General features: G+C 33.4%; 2 protein-coding genes across 5 annotated transcripts in view; one reads left to right on the top strand and one right to left on the bottom strand.

Moving 5' to 3' along the window:
- LOC127724241 (uncharacterized) overlaps positions 1–8512 on the bottom strand; it is a 28488-nt gene extending 19976 nt beyond the window's left edge. Inside the window, exons 1-2 of one of the 2 annotated variants that reach the window (XM_052231172.1) lie at positions 8364–8512; positions 658–821 (exon numbers count right to left, since the gene is read on the bottom strand). In XM_052231172.1, the coding sequence (XP_052087132.1) occupies positions 658–798 (141 nt within the window). In that variant the 5' untranslated portion in view covers positions 799–821; positions 8364–8512. Of the gene's footprint in view, positions 1–569; positions 598–657; positions 822–8363 lie in introns of those variants that run through there. The other variant, XM_052231179.1, reaches the window with a different exon arrangement.
- A 165-nt stretch (positions 8513–8677) lies between these two features.
- The window catches only part of LOC127724230 (uncharacterized), a 34435-nt gene continuing 16400 nt past the window's right edge, over positions 8678–26712 (top strand). The window contains exons 1-3 of one of the 3 annotated variants that reach the window (XM_052231158.1): positions 8678–8870; positions 14959–15034; positions 20637–22004. Coding sequence is in view for 2 of the 3 variants with exons in the window: in XM_052231141.1 (XP_052087101.1) it covers positions 8856–8870; positions 14959–15034; positions 20637–22004 (1459 nt within the window). In the remaining variant the exon portion in view is untranslated. Of the gene's footprint in view, positions 8871–9191; positions 9210–14958; positions 15035–20636; positions 22005–26712 lie in introns of those variants that run through there. The other 2 variants (XM_052231141.1, XM_052231150.1) reach the window with 2 other exon arrangements.

The following is a 26712-nucleotide window of genomic DNA, read 5'->3' as shown; positions in this document are numbered from 1 at the left end:
TTTTTTTTTTTGCAGAGAGAAACAACACTTAGATAGGAGAAACTGCATGTATTCCTGCCTATTAAAAGCAAATAGAACGTGCATGGTGTATGTTCGAGATTTGATAATATTTTTTTCTTCGAAAGGGAAAACCATCAAACGTGTTCTTTTCATAAGGATTTTATAGGCAGTGATCCATTTTTTTATTTACTTTTGCAAACAATTCTAAAATTGGAAACAAAATCGGTAATTGGAAAATAGCCTTAAAAAATGAACAAATCAATTCGACTATTTTTGTGCCAAAATTTTACTTCTTTTAACTTCATGCAAATGTAAACTTGGATGTTTCGGAACAATTAATATTGTGTAATAATAAAACGCTGCAGAAGTCATTCAGCAATGTTTAACTTTTAATAATTCTGAAGAGAAAATAAATATTTGAAGAGGACGCATATATATACGTACAATATCGTACATGTAAACAATAACAGGCATACAAGATTAAAAGTAACATAACCGACAAACAGATCGACGAATTCAATTTTAACAACTTTCCTTCTGTATATTTTGCGACAAACCTGTTTACTTACTTCATCAGACATATTCTCCTCAGTTTCATCGAATGTTTACTTACTTCATCAGACATATTCTTCTCAGTTTCATCGAATTTTTACTTACTTCATCAGACATATTCTCCTCAGTTTCATCGAATGCAAAACTAAATTCCCCCAAAACACTGTCAATAACGAATTCTTGAATAAAATGACTAAAGATGGAATCAAAAGCTTCTTCACAGTTAATCGACTCCTCTTCTCCCATTACCAAGCATATTTATCTTTAAACTGTTGGCGAAACAGATATTTTATTACAAACATAAAATTCAACTTCATGTTCAGGCCAATAAGCCATTAATGTGGTACATTACATATTATTTTACTTTTTTTTCAATGAATGCAACCATTTAATTAAGAAATGAATAATTATATTCGGTTTTTATTTTCCTGCTAAAAACCTTTTGACTGTAAGATTTGAGTGTTACTTATTCTAACGTCTATTGTACGAAACTGTTCTATTGTCGACCACCATATATTGGCCTCTTAACGGTATATTTCTATTTGTTTCTTTGTTGTTGGGTCTTTGAAATATTGCAGTCATTTTTTTGGTTTGTTACACGAATGTAATAAAAACTTAAGTGTTCTGTACGGCCTTCAAAAATAAGAAAAACACTTACCGTATAGAAGGACAAAAAAAAAAGATCCCGAGACGAAAAAAAATGTGTAAAATTCGAAAGAAAGACGCAGTTTGGATTTAAGCTAACATCATTGAATGAAAACTATTAATGTCAGACAGCAACCAAAAACAAACACTGGACTTCTACACCCGGCTTTGAACAGGTACATAAACAATGTGGCGGAGTTGAACATGTATTTAATTGCTTTGTCTCTCCAGCCGGGGCAGTGGTGTAACAGTACAATATTAGAGCAAACTGTAATAATTAGGTGAAATGTGCTTAACTATTAAATCAGATCGGTACTATGCACACACTGATGCTGTAGATGCTATAGATAATATATTTTGAAATGTCCAATTTACAAAATAGGAAATATAACACATATACAAAAAAAAAAATACTAAAAGAATGGAAACTGGGTTTTTTCAAGAAAATAGTCTTTTTTAATGTAGATGAAACGATAAAGACTATTGTCCCCTGCACTAAGTTCTCTAGTATTTATGGTGATTGTTCGTTATTTTTTAAAACTCACAGTTATGCATGCAGTTTTATATATATACTTTGAGGTTTAGAAAAGATCCCTTCGTATTTCTAAATCGCTGCAATTTTAATATTTTTGACAAATTTTGAGTTTCTATTCCTAAATAAAAAGGAAAAACTTTAAGACATTTCTAACAAATTCAAAATTCTGTCCAAAGTAAATATAAAGATGGTATTTAAAATATAAATTAATCAAATAATTTAATTTGCATCCTGATGTCTTTCATTGTAGAATCTTTCCTTGAATTTTTCCACTTGCAAGTTAATTTTCTTTAATTCGATATAACTAACAAGGCTTCAGCTTCATCTGGGTACTCTTTTGGGTCACATAGCATAATTTCATATTTCGAAACATGGATAACCAGATTATAAATGCTTCAAGATGTCTCATGGAGCTGGCATGTCAGTAACTGCTAGTAGTCCTTTGTTAATTTATGTTGATCATTGTCATTTTGCTTAGTTTCTTCTGTTACCTATTCTAACATCGGACTCCGACTTCTTAGTTTTACTATGCGTATTGCTGTGTGTTTGTATTTCTACATTGGCTAGGGGTATAGGGGGAGGGTTGAACCAGTATACATTTTTGTTTAGGGGCCAGCTAAAGCCCACCTCCGGGTGCGGAATTTTCTCGCCGTGTTGAAGACCCATTGGTGGCCTTGAGCTGTTTGGTCAAGTTGTTGTTTCTTTGACACATTCCCCGTTTCCATTCTCAATTTTATCACAACTGCATACTTGATAGATTTCCGTATTTTGAGTATCTATTTAAAAAATGTTAAACAGTGAAGTACATTTAAATTCAAAACCATATTCTATCGAGTTATAGTTTTTGCATCGTCTTTTACATATAAAAATCCCGAAGATCTTTACCATAACATATTTCAGTAGAAAAAACCAACAGCACTGTGTATGTCATTTATGATTTTTATTTATTTGTCTTTGTATCTTTAAAACTGTTTGAAATTCTAATAGTATATATTATTAAGACCCATAAAAATTAAATGTCCACTTTTGTAACCAACTTTCAGCTAATGACACAAAACGCGTAAAAAAATATATGGAAGTGGGCATACCAGTTTGCAATTTTATATTTGAACATTTTAACGTTGACAAAGAATCTGTATTTTCATCAGGCTGCCGTTTCATAAAACAATCGTTAGCGTACGTTTAAACGTTAACCAAACGTAACGCTAAAATTCCGTTTCATAAAACAATCGTACTTTGCGATGGTCGTACATTGCGTGTGAATCGCGAACGCTATTTACGTGTGGTTAAACCTGTCGCAAAGCGATCTTTACATAAAAGATGGCCGTCGCCTAGTCCAAATAATTATGACGTCTTGAAAGGCTATTATATTTTTTTTCTTTGACGCCTTACATCGTCATTATGACGTCTTGAAAGGCTATTATATTTTTTTTCTTTGACGCCTTACATCGTCGATGTAAGGCGTCAAAGAAAAAAAATATAATAGCCTTTCAAGTCGATGTAAGGCGTCAAAGAAAAAAATTATAATAGCCTTTCAAGACGTCATAATTATTTGGATGTAAGGCGTCAAAGAAAAAAAATATAATAGCCTTTCAAGACGTCATAATTATTTGGACTAGTCGATGTAAGGCGTCAAAGAAAAAAAATATAATAGCCTTTCAAGACGTCATAATTATTTGGACTAGCCGTCGCCTTGCATACTTTGAGGCACAACCGACGCCGAATCTTTAGACGACACATGGTTTTCAGGGAAGGATTGAAATTATGGACAATTTAAATGACACATATATCATATCTCGCTACCGTCTTGGTAGATAGGGCATATTTGAGTTTTCAGATACACTTTTACCACGCCTTGAAAGGACGACTTTGATAAATTTCTCAAAACCTCCTTTCACACAGACTTTCGGGTAAAGTAAAAGAGAATGTGCGTGCTATGAACTTACAATTTATATGTATAACAAGTTATTTCAACAAAACAATCAGAAATATCTGGACCAAACCATTTGTTGGTGATATATGAACAAAAACATGGACAAATTAAATTTTATACCAAATGTTTACTGTTGACGCTACTAAAAGGTGTCTTCTGTCACGTCCGCGTTTTGGCAGGGAGTGCTTGTTTGTCCAATTATAATAACTCCGGTTGAAATATTAATAATATTTTGTTTTTAATTTTTATTCCACGAGGCCATTTGAAATTATTTAAATCTGTAGCTGTTAGCAAAAAAAAAGCAGCACTCTTTCAAAAAGATATGGGAAGGGTATGAGGGTATATTTATAAAAAAAAAACTTGTGACGTCAGATATTTTGATACTGTGCGGGATTCAACATTATTCGTTGGATACCAATTTTCATGGCTTTTGTGGGTACAGGTGGACCAATAGTTTAAGTCAACGAATTATTTTTTTTCTATAGGCTTTGTATGCATAAATTGGCAAAACCACGAAATAAATATCAATAAAATGCATTTTTTCCTTAATCCACGAACATTGATAGCCACGAAAATAAATTAATCCACAGTAGTTGACCTTCCAAATGACAGAAACAAGTGCCTGTGATGTACACGGATATATTTGTTCCTTACCTATTCAACAGACGAAAAATATACATAAAATTGGAACTTGAACAATAAAATTTCGGGTGTGCAACAATACAGAACGGTACTAGCTCCCCTTAAAATGGTTTCAATAGTTATATATAATAGAAAATAGCTTTTGCAAATGTTATTATTACTATAAAAATGAAATGGTAGTACTACGATAGCCAAAGAACCTTAATACTAGTGCCTTAAAGTTTTAAAACAATGAAAAAGGAACGATATAAATAATTTAAAGAAAGCCATTTAGTTTAAACATATCTTATCTACAAAAGTAGCAAAATGGTTATAAATATGAACAAAGAAAAAATATTTTATAATGACGATAACCGAAAAGGAATACATGTTATCAAAAAATTCGGAACCCTTTGTCTCGCGGTTTTATGCTGCTGTCAGCGTAAAAGTGTAATGTTAACTTAAAAATTAGTCCATTTATCAGTGAACTACAGAATTAAAAAAAAAATCTTAGATTGATACTGTCTTTTTGGTCATAAACAACCTTCTGTCCAATTTCATGAAATTATACGAAGGGTTGACAAAGTTATTGATATCTCAAACAAACTTTAACCACAGAGGGTCCACCGACTGTACCGAAATGATGACCCCGACGCCGACGACGTAATCTATTATCGGTATGTCCCGCTTTATAAATAAATTTCGCAGGCTTGACAGAAAGGGTGGAAATATGTACATGTAAAATGATAAGACTGGTCTGGATTGGAATGAGAGAAATTAAGAATTGATCATTTTAATTGCATGATTTGAATCGTTGTGTAATTCTGACATAAGATTGTAGAGACTCAAAAATGTATACATATTTACAAGAGAGTTGTCTCATTGGCACTCATACCACATCTTCTTATATCTATTTTGCTGAAATGTAAGGTCTCCATCAACAGCCAAGTAAAGCTCAAATGATATAGTATACATTTGTACATCTTTCTAATTAATAAAATTTCTATCGCTTCTTTGTGAAGATGGAACTAAAAAATTGTGAAAACATTATTCAGCCAGCAAAAGCCATGTAAAAGAGGGTCGTAATGGGGATACCTTCATTACGAACAACGGTAAAAAAATTGTTGTCAAATGACATTAACTGTAATTTTCGATGCATGACCATTTTCTTAATGACGATAAAAAAAATCGACTGCTTTTGACAATTTATTTTCTCCACAAATAACGGTAACAAATAATTATTTGAGATCTCTGAATCTCGAGAATACGGTGGCAATATGCGGGTATGAAAGAACGAGATGACTATCTTGTGGGAACGACGTATTGTCTTGAGAGAACGAGATAACTATCTTGTGGACACGGCATATAGCATCTTGAGGGAACGAGATAACTATCTTGTGAGAACGACATAATATCTTGAAGGAACGACATAATATCTTGAGGGAACGACATATCATCATGAGGGAACGAGATATCTATCTCATGGAAACGACAAAACATCTTGAGGGAACGAGATAACTATCTTGTGGAAACGATATAATATCTTGAGAGAACGATAAAACTTTCTTGTAGGAACGGCATAGCATCTTGAGGGAACGACATAACATCTTAAGGGAACGAAATAACTATCTTGTGGTAACGACATAATATCTTGAGAGAATGATATAACTTTCTTGTGGGAACGGCAAAGCATATTGAGGGAACGACATAGCATCTTAAGGGAACGAGATAACTATCTTGTGGTAACGACATAATATCTTGAGAGAACGATAACACTTTCTTGTGGGAACGGCATAGCATCTTGACGGAACGACAAAGTATTTTGAGGGAACAGTATTTTTTTCTTACATGGCAGCATTCTGCCACCGTACGATAAGGATATTTTGACGAATCACGATAAAACTTTAACCATTTTGTCGCTAACGCGACGTAAGCCGAAAATGACCGTTTGGCGCCTGACGGTAAAGTGCATCGCTACCCTCATTAAAGCCATCGATGTGATTAAAAAGGTATTAAAATTTTAAAAAAGAGCTATAAATGTTTATGTTCTCTATTTAATAAACACAATGTGGGAACGCAACTGTATGTTTTTTTTAGATATTGTGGTCATTCGGGAGACTGTCAACAAGCGGTTCTCCGACATTCGAAATAATTTTCGGATACGTGGTTTTTTTTCATTATTATCTCTGGGGCTTACTTGTAATGTATATGAGAAAACTTTTGTATCTGTCATTAATATTCAAACATTGAGGGGTGCCGAACCAATTCTTAAAGCAAGAAAACAGGGGGGAAATTGAAATAAAACTAAGAGCTCCGACCCAAATTATGGAAATAGTTGTGTTCGTTCAGCTGAATTTTTGACTTTTAATAAAAGAATTGTTTTCAAAATTTTTAAGATGTTTAAAAAGAATTAATATATAGTTTTTCCTCAAATTTAACTTCAATATGTTTACACTCACAAATAGTTCTAAATCTTTAAAAACACATGCCACTATATATTTTTCACTGTACGGTCACTTGTCGGTAAACAACTTTCGACTGTATTATCACTTGGATATGTAATGTCAGAGTCATGATTTTGGCTAGAGTATGCATGAAAAAAAAGTTACAAAACAGTACAACATAAGAATGAATTATAAAGATATATTGAAAATGGTTCAACTCAACAAGGCATAAAAAAAAACAACGATCAAAAAGATAAAGTACCGATTGACAGTTACTGAAACTAGTCTTACACCAATTATAACTTATAAAACTCACGTGTCCCCAGACTTTAATATCACTCAGAAATCATCAAATTATTCTGAAAATTGATATGTCAAAAATAGTCTAGATCGAAAAGATATTTAGTACTTGTATTTTTGCAGCTTTAACATTTCACATACAGTCTAAAATAGGGCGATGTTAGCCTATGTCATCACTTGACGTCCGTCGTCGTAAATTATTTTAAAATTCTTCTCCTCTGAAATTACTGTTCCAAATACATCCAACTTTAACTGGATGTTTTTTATAGTTGTGTCTAGTTTATAAATTCTATCCGGGGATTTCATACATAAAAAATATGCCACCATTGCCAAATATTAAACATAAAAGGGGGGGGGGGGCGGTTTTTTGCTTATATCTCGAAACCTAAGCACTGCCATGAAATAAATAAAATATTTACTCATATTTGAATCGACGTGGATTCGATTCTCAGCAAGTTGAAACCAAAGAAGAAAGTTGGTATTTGCTGTTTCTCCTATTAGTATGCAGCATGTGGGGGTATTAGTAAAGATTGGTAGGTCCATTTATGTCGGCCTAGTAAATTTCGGGGTCAAGATTGATATCTCATAATTATAGGTTCTAACCTTAACATGCACACCTCTTGTTTTATCAAACATGAATAAAACTGAATCCTATCAGTTCCTTTTGTGATATCAAAATTCTTTGCGTGTATTATATCTGGAACACACATTCTAGGAGTTGCGAGGTGGTAAATTGCATGTGGCTTAATTACAATCAGTTAAAGTTCGAGTTCAAGTTCGAGATGATCTTCAAGTTATATTTTGAGTTACTTTCCAAGTTAAACTTCGAGTTCGAGTCAAAATTCCAGTATCAGCAACATTCGAGTCACCTTAAATTATGTTTGAATTCTTTACAATATTGTCTTCAATATATGCAACGTTACAGTACATGTAGAGGGCAGAATTGCATTTTTTTTACGTAATGTATATTTATCAAAATGTTTAAATATCTTTTGAACATTTCCTTTAGACTCTTTTATGTACAAGTTCCAGTGAGACTCATTAACTCTCCTGTGATAACTAAGAGAGTCGAAAAGTTACTTTGTCATTTCTATATTATTTTTTGAATAGCTTGATAAAACTAGGTTGTTTTCATTCGGTAAAATTTACATAAAATTGAGAATGGAAATGGGGAATATGTCAAAGAGACAACAACCCGACCAAAGAGCAGACAACAGCCGAAGGCCACCAATGGGTCTTCAACGCAGCGAGAAAATCCCGCACCTGGAGGTGGTCCTCAGCTGGCCCCTAAATAAAATTGTCTATAATCAAAGTCAAATTTAATAAAACTTACACTTTCTGGTTGAAACTGAAAACAATCTTACGTCTCTCCTAACGTTACCATAACGTGACTGTGACGTCGTCATCGTTGCTCATTACTTGGTTCCTGACTTTCTAGTCAATACTCAAGACTTGCACTGAATATTAAGATGACAGGCTCAATGTCTTTAATCATATTACATTTTTGATAAAATCGTTGAAATCACATTTATGTTGATGATATAAAGATAAAATTACCTTTATTTTGTATAGAATGCTTAAGGAAGTATATATATATATATAATTTAATCTTTAAACCCGACAATTTGAGGTAAATTGCGCTTGTTATATAGACATTGTGAAATGTTTATTATATGTATTGACCCATTGTATGTATTCGCTGGTGCAGACATCTTTTTATTTTACAAAGAACTTTAGTATACAGAAATTTTCTTTTCCTCTTAGTGAAAACTTGGCCGTGTGATGAAGTCCGTTACAAACTTCGAAGTCAAAAAGGTCCTGAAATATGCAAAACTCATCTGTAAGTATATATATGTTAATTTTATTTAAATGTAAGTAGGTCTTTCAAGATTTGCAAATGATATGATAAAACAATGCCTTTTAAATATCGCGGAGGAAAAAGAAGCGGCCAAAGATCAGATCAATTACAAAATTATAAAATAAAAACGCGGAAAGAGTATGGGATTTAGAAAATTTGAATGAAAAGTAATGTTGTATACATGTAAAACTTTACAACCCGGAAGTGAAGAAACCACACAAGAGGAAACTTCGATATATATTGTTACTTATCAGGGGCAAAAGTTATGTAAAAATTGAAAGTAATGGAATGTGCGCAACTACTTATTTAAATCCATAAAAGGTCAGTTTTAAATACTTTTGGTTCGAACTTTAAATTTAGATTTTATACAACTTGGTTTGTGTAACATTATTGTGTATTATATGTATTAATATCGACATGTCTGTTAGTAATGCTCCTGTATAAAATGTACAAATGTCTAAACTTTTTTGATAATTCATGCATAAGAAAATGTAACAGAAATCGCGTGCAAAATCTGGTATCCAGAATCTGTCTTCTTTTCAACATTACCTGAGCTTGCAATATGGTGGTCGTTAGGGGTGCGGGTCCTGTTATTGCATATTAATGTTTCTATGTTATGTACTAATTCACTTTGTTTGGTTTCTGCCTTTTTTCGTTTTTTCTTTTCTTTTCACGTTTCCAGACTGCCCCTGGGTATCTTCAAATTCACAATAAGTTTTAATTAGTTATAATTGAAAATAACCATTTATAAATTTGGTGCGTCTGCATCATTTAAATTAAGTGACAATTAAATGATTCAATTGTCGATTCATTGTTTTAGATTTGAATATATCACTAAAAGAGTATTTGATGTATAGGACAATTAAACAGTATAACAACGGCACAAAAAGCCAAAAGACATCTGGTGGTCAACATTCAGCCGTCAACAATGGACGTGTGCCTGTACATTGAGTAAAACTCAAAATCAATAACCAATGAAAGAGAGGCGAAAGATACCAAAGGGACATTCAAACTCATAAGTCGAAAATAAACCGACAACGCCATGGCTAAAAAAGAAAAGGACAAACAACACACAAAACAACAAAGAAAACTAAAGACTGAGCAACACGAACCCCACCAAAAATTGGGGGTGATCTCAGGTTCTCCGGAAGGGTAAGCAGATCCTGCTCCACATGTGTCACCCGTCGTGTTGCTCATGTTAGTACAAACCCGGTAATAAGTCTAAATTGGTAGTTGTTCACCTTCGGAGAAAACGGACGGGATTGTAGTTATGACATTTGGAACATATCCGCTATCATCTGTGAAACGGATATTCCATAACGGTCAACCAACTCGTGATGGCGTCCGTAAAATTTCCGAAGAGATGATTTCAACTTCTCCACTTGGAACTCTTGGTTTGATAGCTTCCTTGTGAGCAGCAACCCTCAATTAAGGAAATCATAATAGGAAATACCAACGATCTGCATTCAACACACTATTTCTTATGTGACAAAACGCGTTAAGATATATAAAAGACAACCACTAACCTGACATGTGGTTTGGCTAAACTATTTTTTTCTTATCTCAACTCCCCCAATTATCTCTATCAGAAGAATGACAAACGGTTTAGGCTAGCAATGAATTTACAGTGAAAACAGTTTCTGAAAAGCACTTAACTCTATAAATGATACTAAATAACTAAATCACAAGAATAAGGCCACACCAATTTGATTTTTAGTTCTTCGGACAAAAGCTCCAAAAAATATGGGGCGAGCGAGCGAAATTTTTTTTATTGTATTTATTTCTTGAAAATGAGTTTTGTTGAGGCGGGTGCTCTACAAGTGGAGCGAGCGGTATAATTTTTTTTTTTAAATTGTGCGATTTAGAATATTTGTACATGTTAAAACTGGGTTACTTCAAAGAAAAAGGAGGATAAACATGCTCTTATGCATATAAGTTGATGTATTTGTGTCTTTAGTACAGTCTGTACCATACCCAACTTTTTGGTTCGCTTTAGTTTAGTATAATTTTGATTATTTTCGTCAAATAAGCTTTGACTGCGTGAGTTTTCATTTGAGTTCATACATGTGTATATATTAAGGAAGCATATCAGATGCAGTTTAGCAAGAGGAATTATGTTAGTTAGGTAAATGAAATGTGTTGAATACAATTAAAATATGTGTATGTGTTCCAAAAAAATGCCCATGAAAAATATTAAATATCTTTTGATATAGTTGTTTCATTATATGGTAATGATTGTTTATTGGCTGCTTGACATCCAGTTGGAAACTATTTATCCATAATAGGATCAACATAATGAGTGAGGTGAATATTTCAACAACATCCTGAGTAAGATAATTATATTGCTACATTGCTATGTATGCAGATCTCAATGTATTAAAACATTTAATCCCGCTGCAAATGTTTGCACCTGTCCTAAGTCAGGAATCTGATGTACAGTAGTTGTCGTCTGTTTATGTAGTTCATACGTGTTTCTCGCTTCTCGTTTTTTATATAGATTAGACCGCTGGTTTTCCCGTTTGAATGGTTTTACACTAGTAATTTTTGGGGCCCTTTATAGCTTGCTGTTCGGTGTGAGCCAAGGCTCCGTGTTAAAGGCCGTACCTTGACCTATAATGGTTTACTTTTATAAATTGTTACTTGGATGGAGAGTTGTCTCATTGGCACTCATACCACATCTTCATATATATATTCCCTTAAAATACATTTAACCACATTCATATGCATTATTCTGACTAAGCAAAATACTTTTTCCTTTTGCCCCTGAAACCTGCAATGTATATCCAACCGGAAGTGGTTGCACCAATAACACATCCCTAATTATTATTAGCATGCCAATCCAAATACAACCACTTAGGTCTCGAATGTTGGAACTCTTAAATTTTCCCTTACAAAAGAGTTCGGATTGCATGTCAACAGACTAACAAGGGGATATGGAGTTTTCATTAAAATAAGATAAATCTGTCATTTTTCAAAAATTCATGTGAATTTAATATTAATTTCATCCAAGACAGATAGCTCTAGATATCTATGTCTGTTGTAGTCCGAGATTACTCTGACGTCCAACGGCTGTTTTGCCAGACAAGCTGGGGCCGTGGGACAACAGCCCCCCCCCCCCCCCCCCCCCCCCCCAATCTTGTCTGGCAAACAGCTGTTGGACGTCGGAGTAATCTCGGACTATGACTATGTCTGTTGAAATAATGATCGGGGATGACAATGGTTCTAACAAGTACTGATGTGATCGTGGTCATCTAACGAAAGATTTTTTATTTTTGTCTCCTAGAACAGGTAAAACGAAATGCATTTCAAATAACTGTGTGTTTAATAACTACGTGTCCTCGGCAATGATCTGACACAACTTCATGTTGGCATCCCGATTTTTGACCTTTTATTTACAAATCGATTTATCACACGTGCGTTTGAATCGCTCAGAGCAATATATGCACGAGAAATACGTCTAAGAGAAAAAAAAATGTCAAGGATAAAATAATTTTGGAGCGGCATATGCGGCCCAAAAATTGGCGGAAGCGGTAATTATTTTTTTTATTGAAAAGTCAATTTCTCCAAAACAGGAGCGGGAAAATCCAAAGAACTATTAATCAAATTGGTGTGGCCTAAGTAAAGAAAATAACACTTTCAAGTTTCAGGGTTAGTAAAAAAAATCATGTAAAAGTGGCGGAAGATACCAAAGGGATATCCAAACTGACACCGCCATGGAAAAAAACGAAAATGATTAAAAGGCAAACAACAGTCTACAAAACACAGCATAGAAAGCTCAAAACTGAGCAACGCGAACCCCACCAAAAAACCGGGGGTACCGATATGCAAGTGATGATATAATGATTTTATCACCAGAAATCAGTTATATTGATACATATCGTACCAAAAAGTTATTGAAAGCAAGCACAGAGTACTTAAAGATAAAAACACCTTAGTGCGGACGTACATATAAAAATAAGATGTGGTATGATTGCCAATGATACAACTCTCCGCAAGAGACAAAATGACACAGACATTAACAACTATAGGTCACCGTACGGCCTTCAACAATGAGCAAAGACCATACCGCATGGTCAGCTATAAAAGGGCCCGAAATGACAAATGTAAAACAATTCAAACGCGAAAACTTACGGCCTAATTTATGTACAAATAATCAACGAAAAACAAATATGTTACACAGCAACAAACGACAACCACTGAATTACAGGCTCCTGACTTGGGACAGGAACATACATAATGTGGCGGAGGTAAACATGTTTGCTGGCGCCAAACCCTCCCCCTCACCTGGGACAGTGGTTTAACAGTACAACATAAGAACAAACTATAAAAATCAGTTGAAAAAGGCTTAACTCATCAGATGGATACAAATACAATACATCTAACAAGAACACAGAGTGGACGTGTCAGGGTACTTATTCATCCCCACAACAAAAAGACACTAAGTACAGATCTGAGAGTACTCGCAGTTACTGACAGCTAGTTCAAAGCCAATAACAACTAATGAAAAAATCATACATCTAAGACTAAGATATCAATCAGTACACATCCAACATCCAATGAATTTAGTGTAAAGACGTCATTAACAGTCCGGGAAAACATGACCTTGTGCAATGCCAAGATACAGGTATCGACAGATTGTAAAGCCATGAATGTACATATGTATATAAAAATAATATTTAGTTTGATTGTAATTTACTGATAACAAAATCAATATTAATATACCAATAAAACAATATTCAAAGATCTAATTACAGTGTTGAATTGGTAACCTTTTAGAGTAAGTTTATTTAAAGGATCGATAAGTTTACCCTGATCGTTTCTAAATTTTCGGGCTCGGTAAACACCATCTCCGTAAAAATTAGGACGTGCTATCCCGTTTGAAATAAGTTTTCTACAAGTACAGACAAACTTCAAAACCAAATCTTTATATCTATGGAAGAATTTAGTAAAGGTTTTAAGTAATTTGTGTTAACGAAATCCCTGACTAAATAATTTACCAGTGATACATAGATTACGTTCATTGAAATCCAAAACGTCACAACAGACACATGCATAGCAAACGAGTTGTGATATATTAACACCTAAGATGGTGTCAAAGGAACATCACCGTCCAAAAAAGGAAAATTAACAAAATTAAAATCGTCCCATTTGTCGTAAATTTTAGTATAGAGTTTCCCATGTAAAACTGAAATATCAAAATCTAGAAAAGGAGAAGTTATTACCGTTTATATTTGATTTATTTAAAGTAAGTTCCTTTGGGTAAATTTCGGCAGTTTATTTAGAAAATTCTTGATGATTTAACGGAAAAATATCATCAAGATAACGGTAAGAGTTGTTGAGTTTATCAATTAAATGCCATTTTCTGAGTTTGGTCATAAACTGTGATTCATAACAGTACAAGAACAAGTCTGCTATTAAAGGGGTGCAATTGGTGCCCATAGGAATACCTACAACCTGTAGATAAACTTTATTGCCGAAACGTACATAAATATTATCAAGGAGAAAATTAACCGCTTCAATCATCTCATCACACCTCCAGTAAGTATATCTAGCATATTTACCTTTCTCACTAGAGAAGAAGGCTTTAAATGAGTTGCCGCAAATATATATGCATTCAGATTTACCAAACGACCATTTAATTAAATAAGAAAACTTTTGTTTGATAAGATTGTGTGGAAGTGTAGTGTAAAGAGTTAAAAAGTCAAAACTGTCAACAGAATCAAAAGGACCATCAAAAGCACGTAATTTATCTAAAACATCCAAAGAATTTGTTACACTCCAAAAATAGTAAATTCCACTATTTTCATATATTTTATTACACAAGTTAATGATAAGTTCTTTGATAGTAGTTAAGGAACTAGTTAATTACATAGTAAGGACCTTCAAATGTTCATATATATATATATATGCTTTACAATGAAGAAGTGATCTGTTTCCTGTTCCTGTAACATATCTATACTTTAACTTTAAGGTAGATTTACTAAATGATATGATGATTTATCTTTTGTTGTTTTATTATATATTTATCTGCTATTTAAAATGTGTAGTTATCCTATTTTTTTTATTATAGTTATACTTTTCTTCATGCAAAAGGACTAGTATATATGTAATAATGAAAGCCAGTTGGTGGATTTTACTTCTTTGTGGTAGGTAGAAAATAATAGTAAGCTCAGGGTAGACTGTCGTATAAAGATTGGAGGGTAAAAAGAAAAGGTATTTCGGGAGGTTATTTATCTAAAAAGACAAAATGCGAAAAAGAAAAACAATCGAGCAATTTATTTCAATCCTATGTAAACGTAACAAAAAACGAAACTGCAAATAAACATACATTTATGTGCGCATGTGTATTCTCTCTATCAGATCAATACATTACAATACAATATTGCTAATATAATATTTTCATTATCATATTTAAGCGGTTTATCAATTAATAGATATCACAAGTTGGCCACATGCTTCTATCTTAACTCGGTAATCCATTTTTAAACTAAGGTACTACAGGAGAAGAAAATGTTAAGACAGCAATCTCAGACCTCAATTTATCGGTATAGATTCTTTATTATCGAACTTTTTATAACTTGTTATACAAAAGAACTTTTGATTTATTAAAGAATCTTTATTTTTTTTATTTATAAGGAGAGATAACCGAGTTTACTTTTTTATGAAGGTAAAAACAATATAATTATATAAAAATAAGATGTGGTATGATTGCCAATGAGACAACTAGTACTCTCAACCAGACATCATTTCATTTGGTTGAATTCATTAGAAAAATTGTTAACACCTATATCTTTACGTTTAAGAGAAAACTAACGGCCTGATTTATGTACAAAACAATAAAAGAAAAACATATACGATATACAGAAACAAACGACAACCACTGAATTATTGACTCCTGACTTGGGACAGGAACACACATAATATGGCGGGGTTAAACATGTTTGCTGGCGCCAAACCCTCCCCTTACCTGGGACAGTGCAACATAAGAACAAACTATAAAAATCAGTTGAAAAGTGCTTTACTAATTAGATCGACACAAATACAAATATTGAAACTCCAATAATCGTAAGACGCAATACAAACAATCGTGAGACAATATCGTGAAATTTCAACCCACAATCAACATTAAATTGTGCAGTATACTAATGCAAAAGCAGTAAGAAGCAGGCAAAACTCATAAAAGGAAACATTTGCCGTATAAAAGTACCAGAATTATACAAAAGTATTCAGCCTTGGAGATTAATGTTTGTGTCTTAAGTTACAAATTTAATTATGTTGTCTGTAAAGGGTTTTGTGTTTGAATTGCATACTTTTTAAAATGTGCTATCGCATGACTTTAAATGGCTTAAACTCCGCCTGTGTGAACTGCCGGTTACAAGCAGAAAAGGGAAGAGGGAAGTCAGTTTTTCTTAAATAAATTGACGAAATTGCTTACTTTATTTTTGGCACAAATGATATTAGGTATTTTGAAAACAAGTGACACAAACGTAGCATTGGGGCAAAGGAGTTGTTGCAAAAAAGACGTACATTTGGCGCAAACGGATTTCTGCCGGTGATGGAGAAGGGTAAAATAAACATGGGACAAACAATAGCTGGTACTGGAAGGGAGTATAATAAAACTGTAGCATTAATACAAGATAATGTTTGATGCTCTGGAAGTAAACATATTCCACCAGTATATTTCTCTGTATTAAAAACCGCTACGAATTAGCGTTCTTCCTTTCTTTGTCAATAAAAATATGTCTACAACAGATTTGTATATAGAATATCCCTCTTCAAACCCTTTTTTCACAGATCTGTAAAAGTTTTCTTTGCATTTTGCTTGTTAATATGGATCGATTCCTTCTTGAAAATATACCATAAGCTGGTATATAATATAAAGGCATTTATTATTCTTCATTTTTTTATGAATTAAAAAGAGTACCACTAAGTCTACGCTATGATTGTCGTTATCTTGCTATAAGAGTTTTGTTAATTCATCACTGAAGACTTTCATCTATTATAAGTTGAAAAAGCATAGCCCAATTCCTTTGATATATCAACTATCTCCTTGTTTTGCATACATTTGTCCATTTTCGGTTCTGTTTAAAATAACATGAGATGACGGGGAAAGAAGCAATATGGGATAACTGTACTGGAACCAGCAATCACTTGATATACTCACAAATGACCATCTATAAAAATGGCCATTGTTATCTTATAGTTCATTTCTGTGTGTGTCACATTTTAATGTTGTGTTTCTGTTGTGTCGTAGTTCTCCTCTTATATTTGATGTGTTTCCCTCAGTTTTAGTTTGTAACCCGGATTTGTTTTTTTTTGTCTCAATCGATTTATGAATTTCGAACAGCGGTATACTACTGTTGCCTTTATTTAGCAATCTTGTTTAAATAATTCACTTTTTTTCCCTCCTTTTTTTCTTTTTTTTTTTTTGGGGGGGGGGGGGCAATCTTTAATAGAGAAAACGCCTGTCCACATCTTTAACTCACTTTTTCCAAGTTCAACTAAAGCTTTGCAGATGACGTCTGATATTCGTCGATAATTGGCCGAGATGTCTAAGTAGTCGAACTACTATATCATTAGCCTGTCAACACTGAGGTTGTGATTTCGAATCTCGCACGTGGGAGGTGCGCTTGACTCCAATCTTAATTGACTAGAACTGTCAGTTTTCCTACCGAAAGTCAGTGGTTCTCTCCGTGCACTCCGGCTTTCCCCACCAATATAAACTGATCGTCACAAAATAATTATAATTACTACATATGGTACCGAGGAAAAATACAAAAACTAATGACACGAAGGCATTACATAAATTACCGGAGGTAACTGGTGATTTTCTCTCGCACAAACTGTTTTTTTTGTTATTCAATAACAGACGTAATTATGTTATGGGCGTCATGAAGAATCACAGGCCATATTTCATTTAAGTTGTCTGAATGCATTAATTTAACCTAGAAATATCAATAATTTGACACCTCCATTTTCTTCGTTTTTTTATGACGTACAAATCGATGAAAATTAAGCTGGACTCCAAACCATGCACCCCTTTTCCCATGTAAAACTTCCTACAATATCCTTTTAATGAAATATGAAGCTGCGCCGTTAATATACATCACTGTGTCTAATACGTCGGGACTTAGTCAACTGTTTTTGCTCATTTGTCCTAAATCACGAATTTTATTAATGTTTATGCAGACTACACCCACCAAGGAAGGAACGTGTGCCCTACAAGCAAGAATATTGCAGTTCTTACTATAGATGGAAGGTCCATAACAATGAAATTTTAAGATCAAACAATATAACAAGATTCTGTGTAAAGACCCTTCATTTTTCTTTCTTTATGACTTGGTAATCACGCGCACTTCACCTACAAGACATACAGCTGTTGTGATTTGTGAATTTCTTACATGGAAGTATCCGAAGAAAGTATATATGTAGGACTCTAAAGTGCGATGGGGACGCTAAAGTACGATGGTCACGCTTAAGTGCGATGGTCTACGCTAAAGTGCGATTCCTCTTTACGCTAAAGTCCGATGGTCCGCGAAAGTATAGACGTAAGAAACGTAGTTGAATTATGACGTTAACAGTCGTTTATATAAACCAAATATGAACATGCCGGAAGATAAATTAAGAATATTTGATTTACAACTTTTAAACCAAATGTCCATGACTTAATTAATTTAAACCTAACCGTGCTTTGTCGGCTGAAGCAAATGTGTTTTTTTTTCGGGTGCTGGAAGAAGGACTTGTATCCTGCAGTCGACCATTTTCCTGTATAGATAAATAGAGAATATCATATGGCTTTTTCAATATCACATCCGTATCAACCCGAGACACCAATATAATCCCAAGAGCTCTGCTCGAGGGATTGTATTAGTTGAGGGTTGATACGGTGTGTGATATTGAAAAAGACATATCATATACACTTTATTATATACATGTACCTCACGTAGATGTTTTTATGTGACATGACGTCATACAGATAAGGAGATTTGAAATGACGTCATTCAGGTTAGGGGTTTGATAAAGCCTTTCTCAATTTTATTTGCAATAGTGACTGCAATCGATGACGTTACGTCATACAGATTAAAGGTGTGATAAAGCCTTTGCAACCGTGCTGATATCGATATCATCACGGGTGGCTGATACAGCACGCTTGCCAATGACTGTTTTATACATACAATTTATCTGTATTTACTACTAAGTATATAATAAAAAATAGTATACGCATAAGTATCCTGTATCCTGATTCTATTGGAAGCGAACGGATACATTCAAATCATTGTTTATGTAACTTGCAGTTTACTTTGCGGTCCCCGTTAAAATATTGTCGATTTTATTGAAAAGTAACGTCGGTAAAATTAAAGGTACATGTTTTCATGCGTAAATTATAAGTTGTCGGCTAAAACATTAGTTTGTACATTGCAGGAAAATATATAACCCGAATAATTCAGTCCCCCCCCCCCCCCCCCCGTAATCGATCTCTCCTACTTGCGAGTAATGGAGTAATCGTAGATCAGCGGAATATAACGACTGAATTATTCGGGTTAGAAAATATAACATGTATTTGTACTCGCTACGAAAAAGGAGAAAGCTCGGAGAACATTGCCTTTCTCTCTCATTTAAATTAAACCTTAAACAAATAAATGTTACATATTCCGACAATGAATGAATTTTGTATTTGTAAAATTTTTACAATGACGAATGTAAGGGAGGTGTTCACATTAGTGATAGACTGTGTGAACGGCAAACTACACCAATTATTCAAATATTTAATACGCCCGAATTTTAAAAAAATCATTTGCAGGAAATATAGTATTTGGTGACACCTAAATTACCTTTTTAGCAATTATTATGTGGTCTGTCTTCTAAATTTAGAAACAATCGCTTAAGCCTACCGGTAAATTATAAAGCCTATCACATATGTTATACCTTAGCATACTACCTTTGCAAACAGACTATTTTTAATATCCATGTACTTTTACGTTTTAAGCCCTCTAACCTTACTCTTTTTGTCCATCGCACTTTATCGTGATATACCATCGTACTTAAGCAAACAAACAACCATCGCACTTTAGCGTGAGACACCATCATACTTTAGCGTAGACCATCGCACTTTAGCGTGACCATTGCACTTTAGAGTACCATCGCACTTTAGAGCCCTACAATAACATATATATAAGATGGAAAGGAACAGAGAAATCTTCGTGTGGAGACGGAACAAGTTTCGTCAGTCTACCAATACACAACAATTTACTTTCTTGGTTTTTTACACAACAAAGCTCCGTTCCCTCAAGATTCACCAGGAACCATATACATAGCAGGGGATTTACAGCATTGTCTATGACCTTTATTTTAAATACTTTACTTATATATACTAAGCTTTGACTTGCATCATTTAAGAACTTGCTTCCGCATTCTTTTTATTTAAAATTTGTCTGTTTGACGATTAGATAAAACTCATTGTTGGTATTTGTGTTTTATCTGTATACCAGTTGTGGTTAAATGTATTATTCAAATACGGATTTCCATATTCAACAGTTCCTTATTTTTCGTCTTGCAGTGTTGTGTACAAGGGATATATTGCAAAATATAATATGTAATGCTTGAACTTAAATGTTTATTAACTCTCGACTTTCATATAATGAAATGAAAACTTCCTTGAAGGTTTCTATGACCTTGGTGCATGTTGATAGATGACTTTGTATTTGTTTTGATTTTCAAATTAAAATAAACGTTACCTTATCTTTTCAGTTGTTGTACATGTGAGAAAAGTATGTACACTAACAGATATACTTCCTAGCAGCACAGGTATTGTTCCTACACCAACAGAACAAACAATGGCAGATTTATCATTTAATAATAGCTCAATTGCATATCAGACACAATCTATTTTAAGTAATGACTTTTCAACTTTGAAAACACAGATATTTTCACCTGGTATAAATGTAACATCGTCCAGTATTGTAGCTGATGATATAACATTGACTTCCGTCGTGTCCATTTTGTCTGGTTCTTCTGTTTCTTCATTTCTGACTCTTACAAACAGTGAAGGACCAAGTAACGCAGAATCGACAAGAAGTTTTGATAGTAATCAACTATCGGTAGATACAGTTAAAACTGGATTATCTTTTATATCAAGTAGTACTGTAACATTTGATTTCACATTTTCGGAATCAGTAAAGAGCACGGACAAGATAAGCAGCAAAGTTTTCAGTAGTGTGTATAAAATATCTTCCCAATTTGACTTATTACAGTCAAATAATTCATCGACTAGCTTGACGACAGACGCTGACCAGAACGTTCCTACAACCACAGAGACAGTGCTGTCAACCCTACCTGAACCAACACATGACATTGAGATAACAAAGACTTTTGGTAAAGGAAGTAGTAATTATAGCAGTGCAGATAATTCAACACCTTTAAACTTTCATTTATCAACCACGAGTATGGCGGAAATGTCTGCATTAAGTAATTATTCCTTTACCACACCTGACCAGGCAAGTAGTGTTTCTAAAATAAGTAGTTCGTTTACCGACAGTATCTTATCAACACAATTAACGTCTAATCAATCATTTAATTCATCGGAAACTCTTACATTGAAAACCACCGAAGTCTTTTCAAGTTCAAGTTCTGATGGAGGACTAAGCTCTGCGCCTCTGTCCACATTAATTGCGACTAGCATGGACAAAATAGAACTCAATGCAAGTTCGTCAGTTGTAATGGATAAAACAACAGCTTTAGCTTATTCGTCAAGTGAAATATATAGTTCAACTTTAAATGAAATACAATCGGATCAGATAACACCGAGATCTGACTTAGTTTTATCTTCATTTTCAAGTACTTACGATTCACCTGTAATTTCAACACTGAAAAACAATTTGAGTACATCTTCATATGAAACATTTATTCACAAGAGTGAACAATCATATACATTTTCAAGTACAATTATAAGATCAAATACCGATGGAATCAAAAGGACTATTTCCTCATCTTCGGGTTCGATAGTCCCTACCACGCCTCATGATACAGGTGCTACTTCCGCATTCAGTAAAATGCCATCATTTACAACCACCACCCTGCTTGATTCACGACCTGCAGAACTACAGACACAGATAGACGGTAAGCGGATTAATTTATGTACAAATTGTCTATAAAAAGGTGTAGTATAAGGTTCGTGTAATTTCATGGTCTTATGATGTGTGTAAACATTTGTAAATGTCAAATATGTTATGTTTAAATAATTATGTAGTTCGTATAGGATAGATTGTATGCTACCTGTGAAATTAAATACATTTAAAACGATTTAAAGGTTTAAACCGTATCTTAACTTAGTGAAATGACATCTACCTGGTTATGATTTTTTAAGGATAATAATTGAATTAAGAGTGAATTAACTTTTGGTATTCTACCAAATTTTTTGGTATTCTACCAAAACCTTAATCCAGTATTACAGGAACGTTTCAATATTGTCGTTCATTTGATCACAGGCACTTGTTTCTGAAAAAAATTGCACTTGTGTACGCCAGACAGTGGGAAATCTAGTGACAAAATATTACCTTCCCGTAAACCATGAAACTAGACCTTCTCAATGTTTGTCCCATTTTAGCAAGGACGCTATCAATTATGGATTCACGGGAAAACGTTCTGGTAAATAGTAAAAATAGATATAAGTTGAAATAAAAACAAAACTTCCATTTAATGTTATTATTTCCCTCCTTATGTAGCAAATGACGAGTACAGCAGGCTATAGAAGCTTGATGTAAAATTGGTTTAAAATGTTGCTATGCGAATTAAGGTTCATGTGGACCCTTCGTCTAAAATGGCTGCAGACACAGACAAACCTGTGCATCTGGAAAAGTTTTAAAGCATAGCATGCCCTAGATAAATAAAATTCAAATATATTTTATGTTTTAGAAAATTAAAAACTTTACCGGATTTTGCAGTGCACTTTTTTCCATTCCACCAGAAGGTGCCAAAATAAACAAAGTTGGGAAAGAGGTTTGAGAACTTCCCCACAGGTAATAATTGAAGTGAACTGTTTTGATTGACATGGACAATAGATGGACAATAGATACCTGACAATAATTGGTGATTTAAACTGTGTACCTGAGTGGACCATATCAAGTGAAACTCAACTGTTTGTTAATTTTATCATCTTCTGCAGGGACGAAAAAAAGTGCACTGCTAAATCCAGTTAAGTTTTAAATTTTCTAAAACATACAATGCATTAGAAGTTTATTTATCTAGGGCATGCTATGCCTTAAAACTTTTCCAGATACACAGGTTTGTCTGTCCTCAGAGTAAATTTTGAGGTGAACATGCAGCCATTTTAGCCAAAGGGTCCACATGAACCTTAATTCCTTGAGTACCAACTTCAATTTATTTTTCTACTGGCTGTATACCTCTCTGGAACATACTAATTATCCGTATATATATACAGCTAGATCAGAGAAAGTCAAGGAAAAAATTCCAAAGGACTCGATTGATATGCAGCAAAGATTGGCACTTTTGAAATTAAGTTACTAAGCAAATTCAAACGGACCTTATCTCGATGTAAACATTGAATGTGAATAGATCGAGAAGACCGCAAATACATGTACAAGACGACCTTTTCTTAAAATTAAATAAAAAATAGTAGAAAGTTACTTAATTTATAAGAAAAGTTATATTTAATTTCTTAACCTGCACACACAGAAATTTTTATATTCACGAAAAAACAATATTTCTCTATTGAATGTATATGTGACAAGAACAGACCGGTGTGCTCGATAACTTAGGTGTGAAAAAATAAGTATATTTTGGGAAATTGTAACATGCTAAGAACTTTGTGGAACACTCCCAAAATTGGTGACCCGAAAGATCATTTGATTTTGAATGTACATGATTTTTTCCAATTTTTTTTTATCAAAGGCATTTTTTTAAATTTCAGTTTCACAAGCTGCTGATACAATTATCTCGATAAATACTGAACATAAAAAATCGTGTATTTGCATGTATATGTCTAATAACACAGTTTAACAAATAATTTCTTTAAAATGCACAATTAATATTTAGAAACAAGTTGCTTTCTTTAAAAAAAGAAATGCAATTGTGAACCTAAATGCATGTTTTGAATGAAAGATCAGATGATTGTTTTATAAAGATGCATGATTTCGCCTCATTTCTTTTTTATATAAGATGTAGATAAACTGACATGGAATCTTAATGAAACTGATGTCATGCTTTTTTTCCCTTATTTGTATTTTGATACAAATGTAGAGCCTTAATAAAAATGATATAAATAGAAATTCATTATCTTATCTCTGACTGTATCTATCATCACTCAGTCCCTATAAAAGACAATCGCTATGTTATCTCTGACCCTGAATTAGCATTTCACTCCTGCTATTGCATAATTTATGCATAATCAACTTTTCTATTATCCGTCATTTCATACATCAAGTCCTAAAATTTAATTATTCTTTCAGAATCATCATCATACCGCTAAAAATATTTGATAAGTTAAATGTTTATTAAGAAATGAAATGTTTCGTTGTAGCATCTCATAACTGCATTTTACACATCTCAACGATTCTTTAAGGTTCAGTTTGTTTTTCTTTTAATTTGTTTTCTTTTTATTTCAATTTGTGTTTTGATAACAATAAAAAAAAATTGTTGTTCCAATATTTTACCAATTAAATAATATGATTATAATAATTCCATTTTTGCTATTTTGATTAAAATAAGAACAATTTTTAAAAACCATTTAATTACTGCATACACGGACTTTTTAGCTCACCGGGGCCCGAAGGGCCCCATGTGAGCTTATGCCATCACTTGGCGTCCGTCGTCGTCGTCTGTCGACGTCTGTCTTCGTAAACTATTTCAAAAATCTTCTCCTCTGAAACTACTGGGCCAAATACCTTCAAACTTTAACTAAATGTTCCTTAGGGTATCTAGTTTATAAAATATATCCGAAGTTTTGATCCATCGACAAGCATGGCCGCCATGGCTAAAAATAGAACATAGAGGTCAAATGCAGTTTTTGGCTTATATCTCAAAAACTTTTAGAGCAAATCTGGCATGGGGTAAAATTGTTCAATTGGTCAAGATCTATCAGCTCTGAAATTTTCAGACGAATCGAACAACCCATTGTTGGGTTGCTGCCACCGAATTGGTAGTTTTAACAAAATTTTGCAGTTTTTTGTTATTATTTTGAATATTATTATAGATATATATAAACTGTAAGCAACAATAATGTTCAGCAAAGTAAGATCTACAAAAAACTTAATATGACCATAATTGTCAATTGACCCCTTAAGGAGTTATTGCCCTTTAAAGACAATTTTACACAATTTGTTCATCAAGTTTGCTAACATTTAAAAAATCTTCTCCTCTGAAACTACTGGGCTAATTACCTTCAAACTTTAACTAAATGTTCCTTAGGGTATCTTGTTTATAAATTGTATCCGAAGTTTGTATCCATTGACAAACATGGCCGCCATGGCTAAAAATAGAACATAAGGGTCAAATGCAGTTTTTGGCTTATATCTCAAAAACTAAATCTTTTAGAGCAAATGTGACATGAGGTAAAATTGTTTAATTGGTCAATATCTATATGCCCTGAAATTATCAGACGAATAGAACAACCCATTGTTGGGTTGCTGCCACCGAATTGATAGTTTTAACAAAATTTTGCAGTTTTTTGTTATTATTTTGAATAGTACTATAGATATATGTAAACTGTAAGCAGCAATAATGTTCAGCAAAGTAAGATCTACAAAAAAGTTAATATGACCAAAATTGTCAATTGACCCCTTAAGGAGTTAATGCCCTTTAAAGACAATTTTACACAATTTGTTCATCAAGTTTGCTAACATTTAAAAATCTTCTCCTCTGAAATACAGGTGAGCAATTCAGGCTCTTGAGAGCCTCTTGTTTAATTTCGCTAAAATGGCTCAGTTTTAAAATCTTTAAAACGCCTAACCATTGACGGTATTTTTTTCGCTTAAAATCTAACGTGAATGTTTACACAGTTTGTATTTCAGAAAAAATAATATATGCGACTATAATTTAATTAACTACTGATGTAAAATATCAATATCAGTCTCGATTCTCGATTAACACTTATCTCTATAGCAACTGTAAGACGCTAATACATATTTATTAGGTCAATTAATTACCTATTACGCATGTAACCACAGAAAAAAAACCCAGATATATTCCGAAAAGACAATAGGCATTTCCGGTATTCCGAAAGCCGACTGCAACATCAATTAATATATATGCGTGAACCCTCAGGGGTTCAGGCAATAACTTTTGACCAGTATCGTCACCGGCATTGTTTTATTATAAACTGGACCCCTGTTGTGTTCACTTATTGTTAATAAGCCTTCGGTGCGAGGCTATAGATGGAACGGCGGACCAGTTTATGTTTTATTATTGACTTTCTCGACTCTATCATAAAAAGAGTGGATTTTCTTTTGTTTTCGTTCACTAGATTTCCCACTGAGACGCTAGTTTCGTCTACTGACACTCGAATCGAAAAAGGGAAAAATACGAATTTGAAGGGTACTGAGGACCTAAAATTCTGAAAGGTTTTGCCAAATACAGCTACGGTGATCTATTCGTTTAAATGAATTTTAACACTTGAAATTTTCATGCGCCAGAAGCTCTTTTCTGGATTTAATTATATCAAGAACGCTCAAATCCTAATATTTGAAAACCAGGGATGTATAAGTACGTTTAAACGTTAGGATCTCTCTCTAAATATATATACATATAGAAATACAGCATAATCATTCGATCAAAATTATAAAATTCAAACCCGAAGTCTAAACCTGCGCCA

Source organism: Mytilus californianus, unplaced genomic scaffold (genome assembly GCF_021869535.1).
Source record: "Mytilus californianus isolate M0D057914Y unplaced genomic scaffold, xbMytCali1.0.p SCAF_1, whole genome shotgun sequence".
NCBI classification, from domain to species: domain Eukaryota; kingdom Metazoa; phylum Mollusca; class Bivalvia; order Mytilida; family Mytilidae; genus Mytilus; species Mytilus californianus.
Note: the sequence above shows the minus strand (reverse complement) of the source record. Positions and strands in the feature narration are given on the sequence as shown.